Source organism: Cebus imitator, unplaced genomic scaffold, assembly GCF_001604975.1.
Source record: "Cebus imitator isolate Cc_AM_T3 unplaced genomic scaffold, Cebus_imitator-1.0 Scaffold36, whole genome shotgun sequence".
NCBI classification, from domain to species: Eukaryota; Metazoa; Chordata; class Mammalia; order Primates; family Cebidae; genus Cebus; species Cebus imitator.
Window position 1 is genome coordinate 1695014 of NW_016107351.1, and position 5339 is coordinate 1700352.

Below are 5339 nucleotides of genomic sequence, written 5' to 3' on the forward strand. Positions count from 1 at the left end.
TTTTTTAGGAGTCTTGCTCTGTCTCCCAGGCTGGAGTGCAGGAGGCGTCATCTCAGCTTACTGTAGCCTCCATCTTCTGGGATCAAGCAACTCTCCTGCCTCAGCCTCCCAAGTAGCTGGGATTACAGGCGTACACCACCACACCTGGCTAATTTTTGTGTTTTTGGTAGAGACGGGGTTTCGCCATGTTGACCAGGCTGGTCTTGAACTCCTGACCTCAGGTGATCCACCTGCCTTGGCCTCCCGAAGTACTGGGATTACAGGCATGAGCCACTGCACTCAGCCCAAAACACAAGTTTCTAAGACCGTATTTTTCTCAGTTTAACTTTGAGTCTGCTTGATTTACTGCTCAAATAACATTAATCCTTTAAGTGGCACTGTTGCCATCACCTTGGATGTTTGAGTCCTTGGGGTATCTTTAAAGACAGTGAAAGTCTCCTGGTGTGCTGGTCACGTCTGCCAGGGATGGATGGGAAGAGTTGTGTGTCAGGTGGTACTGGAGAGAGTCATGGGCCGCAGATCCCTCCTTAGGACAGAGATGACAACTGCTGGACTCAAGTGCTGCTCCTGCGGCCTCATGACAGGCTTCTGGTGCAGGAATTCACAGGCAGAGGCAGGTCCAAGGATCATACAGCACACAGCCACTGCCACCTTGAATATGCAGGGGATGCTGGGTCATGGGTTTAAGATCCTGGTACCTTCAGATGTTTCCTTCCAGGCTTGAGTTGGAGCTCCCAGGAGCAGCTGTGTGAAGTCTGCATTATGTTACTCTTTTATCTCATGTGCCTGTCTCTAGGAATCCTTTTCCTTAGCTTGTCGGGAAAGACCTACTCTCTGAAATGTTTATTTGCTTGCCTGTTGTCTCTCTTCCTTTTGGGAGTTTAAGTGCCCTTTTCACTGACCTTCTGTTGGTCTCACTCACTGCTGTGTCCCCTGAACCCCGCATGGTGCTGGGCAGAGCTGGGTCTGAAGAGACTCATCTCTAACCCAGCAGCACCAGAGGGAGGGTGGCCAGTTTCTACTGAACAGGGATGGAGATCCCTGGATATGGCCTGGCATCTTACTTCAGCAACCTGTTCATGTAGATTAACCTGGCTCACAAAAAGGAGTTTCTGACTGAGAACATTCTTTTTAAGCTCTCTGGGCAGAAGCCAGAAAACATTCATTATCTATCTTTTTTTTTGTTTTTTTTTTTTTTGCAAATGGAGTCTTGCTCCTCGCCAGGCTGGAGTGCAGTGGTGCAGTTTTGCTCACCGCATCCTCTGCCTCCCAGGTTCAAGTGATTCTCCTGCCTCAGCCTCCCAAGTAGCTGAGACTACAGGCGTTGCCACGACCCCTGGCTAATTTTTGTATTTTTAGTAGAGATGGGGTTTCACCATGTTGGCCAGGATGGTCTTGATCTCTTGACCTTGTGATTCCCCTGCCTCAGCCTCCCAAAGTGCTGGGATTATAGGCTTGAGCCACTGTGCCTGGCCATTCATAATCTATCTTAAGGGGATGTTTAAAAGATACTTTCCTTTTTATTAAGGTTGGCTGGATATTTACAGACCTCGTCTCAGAAGATACCCGAAAGGGTACAGTCCGCTACAGTCGAAATAAGGTGAGGTGTAAACAGGAATGTGCATATAACCTTGTGGCTTGGTTACAGATGGCATTGGCCTGCATTCTCAGGGTCTCTTTGCACTGCTGGTTCTAGCCTCAGGCCACATTCTTTTTCAAGAAGGTCTCCCTGAGAAGTGTAAGGCTAGATTTCTTGGTCCTGTCTCATAGAACTAAACCCACCGTACTTTTACAAAGTAGTGACTTTCAGGGCGTAGCCCGTGGCGGGGTGGCTTGCATAGTGCTTCTGGCCTTCCTAGTTGTAGGGGGTTTTAGATGAGGAATGCATAATGCTTAGGAGTTGTAGGTGCTTGTTTCAAAGTGGTTTTGAGTTTTATAGTTTGGTTCTTTTTTTATTACTTTTTTTCTTCAGATAGAGTCTTGCTCTGCTGCACAGGCTGGAGTGCAGTGGCACAACCTTGGCTCACTACGGCCCAGGTTCAGGTATGCACCACCATACCCAGATAATTTTTTTATTTTTAGTAGAGCCCAGGTTTTGCTATGGTTAGTTCTTTTTTTTTTTTTTTTTTTCCTGATGGAATCTTGCTCTGTCACCAGGCTGGAGTGCAGTAGTGGTGCGATCTTAGTTCACTGCGACCTCTGCCTCCTGGATTCAAGTGATTCTCTTGCCTCAGCCTCCTGGAGTAGCTGGGATTACAGGTGTGGGCCACCACCCCTGGCTAATTTTTTATGTTTTAGTAGAGACAGGGTTTTACCATGTTGGCCAGGATGGTCTTGATCTCCTAACCTTCTGATCCGCCCACTTCAACCTCCCAAAGTGCTGGGATTACAGGCATGAGCCACCACGCCCGGCCTCTTATTTTTTAAAGAAGAAATAGGAGCATTTTTGACATGATGCTGTAAAATGTTATAGGCTGCTTCTCTTGCCTTAGGACACCTATTTCCTAAGTTCAGAAGAGTGCATCACTGCCGGAGACTTCCAGAACAAACATCCCAACATGTGCCGGCTCTCTCCAGATGGACATTTTGGATCCAAGTTTGTTACTGCAGTGGCTACAGGTATAACAGGGACAGTTGTACTGGAAATATTATCACTCTTGTTAAAATGTTTTATTCCTGTTTTCAGTAGCTTTTTATCCTTAACTTAGTTATACTGGATTTTCTTGTTGGGCTCGTGGGACATAAATTCCTCCTTTCATTTTATGGTAAAAATTCTGAACTTACCAACATAAAACTAAAAACAGAAACCACAAAACCCGTAACAGAATCGGAATCTCCACAGAGCTATTTAGGCCAGTGGTCTCATTAGAAGTCCACTTTTTTGGCTAGGTGCGGTGGCTCACGCCTGTAATCCCAGCTTTTCAGGAGGCCAAGGTGGGTGGATTGCTTGAGATCAGGAGTTTGTGATCAGCCTGGCCAACATGGCGAAACTCCATCTCTACTAAAAATATAAAAATTAGCTGCACGTGGTGGTGGGCACCTATAATGCCAGCTACTCAAGAGGCAGGAGAATTACTTGAACCCAGCAGGCGGAGGTTGCAGTGAGCCGAGTTCGTGTCACTGCACTCCAGCCTGGGTGACAGAGCGAGATTCTATCTCAAAAAAGAAAAAGGATGTTCCCCTGGGCAAAACAGTGAGGCTCCATCTCACAAAAAAAAAAAAAAAAAAAGTGGACTTTTTTTCTTTTTCACATTTTTACTCTCATTTAGGCTGGAGTGCAGTGGCGCAATCTTAGCCCACTGCTACCTCCACCTGCGGGGTTCAAGTGATTTTCGTGCCTCAGCCTTCAGAGTAGCTGGAATTATAGGTGCATGCCACCATGCCTTGCTAATTTTTGTATTTTTAGAAGAGATGGGGTTTTGCCTTGTTGGCCAGGCTGGTCTTGAACTCCTGACCTCAGGTGATCCACCCTCTTCAGCCTCCCAGAGTGCTGGGATTATAACACCTGTAATCCCAGCATTTTGGGATTTCATTTTGAAATGAAGTAAGTGGACTTTTAATGAGACCACTGGCCTAAAGAGAGCTCTGTGGAGGTCCCGATTCTGTTACGAGTTTCGTGGTCTTTGTTTTGAGGTTAAGATGGGAGGATCCCTTGAGAGTGGGAGTTTGGGACCAGCCTGGGCAATATGGCAAGACCCCATCTTTACAAAAAAATAAAATAAATAAAACATATTAAATAGAAAGAAAAATGTTCAAGCTAACTGCAGAATTTTTCACACTTTGCTGCATATTCTTGAGCTTGCGGGTTTTTTTTTTTTTTTTTTTTTTTTTTTTTTTTTTTTTTTTTTTTTTTTTTTTTTTTTTTTTTTTTTTTTTTTTTTTTTTTGATACAGGGTCTTGCTTTGTCACCCAGGCCGCAAAGCAGTGGTGCAGTCACGGCTCACTGGTGTGACTCCTGGGCTCATGTGATCCTCCCCCATCAGCCTCCCCTGTAGTTGGGACTACATATATGTGCCACCATGCCCAGCTGATTTGTAAATTTTTAGTAGAGGTGAGATGTTGCTGTCTTCCCCAGGCTGCAGTTCTTTGATTTAAGGTGCATTTAGATTGATTTTTGTAATGAATATATTTTTAGGGGAGTGATGGGCATCTTTTACATGTTAATTATGTTAATATTTAATACACGTTAACTAGTTCACATGTGAATTTATTTTCCTAAGCTGTTCCTTGGATTCAGTGCTCAAGGGAAGGGTTGGGAGTTTGGACTAGGATTGAAGGAGGGACTGGGGATTCTGCGTCACAGAACCCATTAGTGAGGGCAGGCTGGGAAAGGGCGCTGTCATGGTGGGAAACTGGAGAGCAGCTGGGGCTAGAGAGGGGGCACTGGGCACCCAGGAGGGGAGCAGAGAACAAAGGCGCCCATATCATTTAGAATTCTGCCCAGACAGCGCTGTATTTAGAGACAGGGAGAAAAGTATCACCCTGCTGTGCTCCCTGTGACATCCCCCGACCCCTGCCGCTTGCAGGCCGGTGTCTGGGTGCAGCAGTGCAGGCCGGTATCTGGGTGCAGTAGTGCAGGCTGGTAGTTTCCAAACCTATCGGATTCAACCTCTGTTTTTAGAACACTTTGTGATAACCCTTTACTATGCAGAAATAAAATTCATGAGTAATACAACTAATGTAGGCGGCCTACACACACAATTCTGAAATGGAAGGCAGAGTAGTATCCTAACTATAACATCAAGGGAAAATGAGAGGAAAGAAACAGAATAAAGTCATACATTTAGGTGTGTCTGTGCTTCTAGACTGACCCATGAGGACAGCACAGTGGAATACGTGCTGGCGTGTGTGGGCAGGGGCTGCGCACAGGCCTCTCAGCTGGCCTTGCTGTCAGCAGCATGGCTTCCTTGGGAGGCTCAGCAGCTCTCCACCCAGCTCCAAGCAGAACATCGTGCCCTTGCCTCAGCTTACACTGTGACAGCCCTAGAGAATTCACTGTGCATTCAAACTCTGCCTGTTTTGTGGCTATTTATAAAATAGAATTGCTTCTAATCTCACATCATTGTAAATAGTGGTTTTTGCCTACTCAAGTGTGTAGCGGGCATTCAGGGTCTTGTGGGACATGGAACAGTTCTTTTCTCATGGGGCCCTCTGTACCTAGTAAGACATCCAGCATCCCCAAGCCAGCACACCAAAGCAGTGTTCCCTCCCCATCAGTGAGGCAACCAAAACATTTCCAGAACCACTGCCCTCATGGAGAAATGTTGTTTCAGGCTTCCACAGGCTCCCATGGCTACCTAACGCTGTGAATTACTGTTTCTTTTTTTTTATATATATAT

General features: G+C 46.0%; 1 protein-coding gene across 2 annotated transcripts in view; it reads left to right on the forward strand.

Annotated features, from left to right (window-relative positions):
- The window catches only part of NPLOC4 (NPL4 homolog, ubiquitin recognition factor), a 76636-nt gene that overhangs the window by 30302 nt on the left and 40995 nt on the right, over positions 1-5339 (forward strand). For both annotated transcript variants that reach the window (XM_017524869.2, XM_037737187.1), the window contains 2 exons: positions 1529-1600; positions 2493-2619. In XM_017524869.2, the coding sequence (XP_017380358.1) occupies positions 1529-1600; positions 2493-2619 (199 nt within the window). The remainder of the gene's footprint in view (positions 1-1528; positions 1601-2492; positions 2620-5339) is intronic.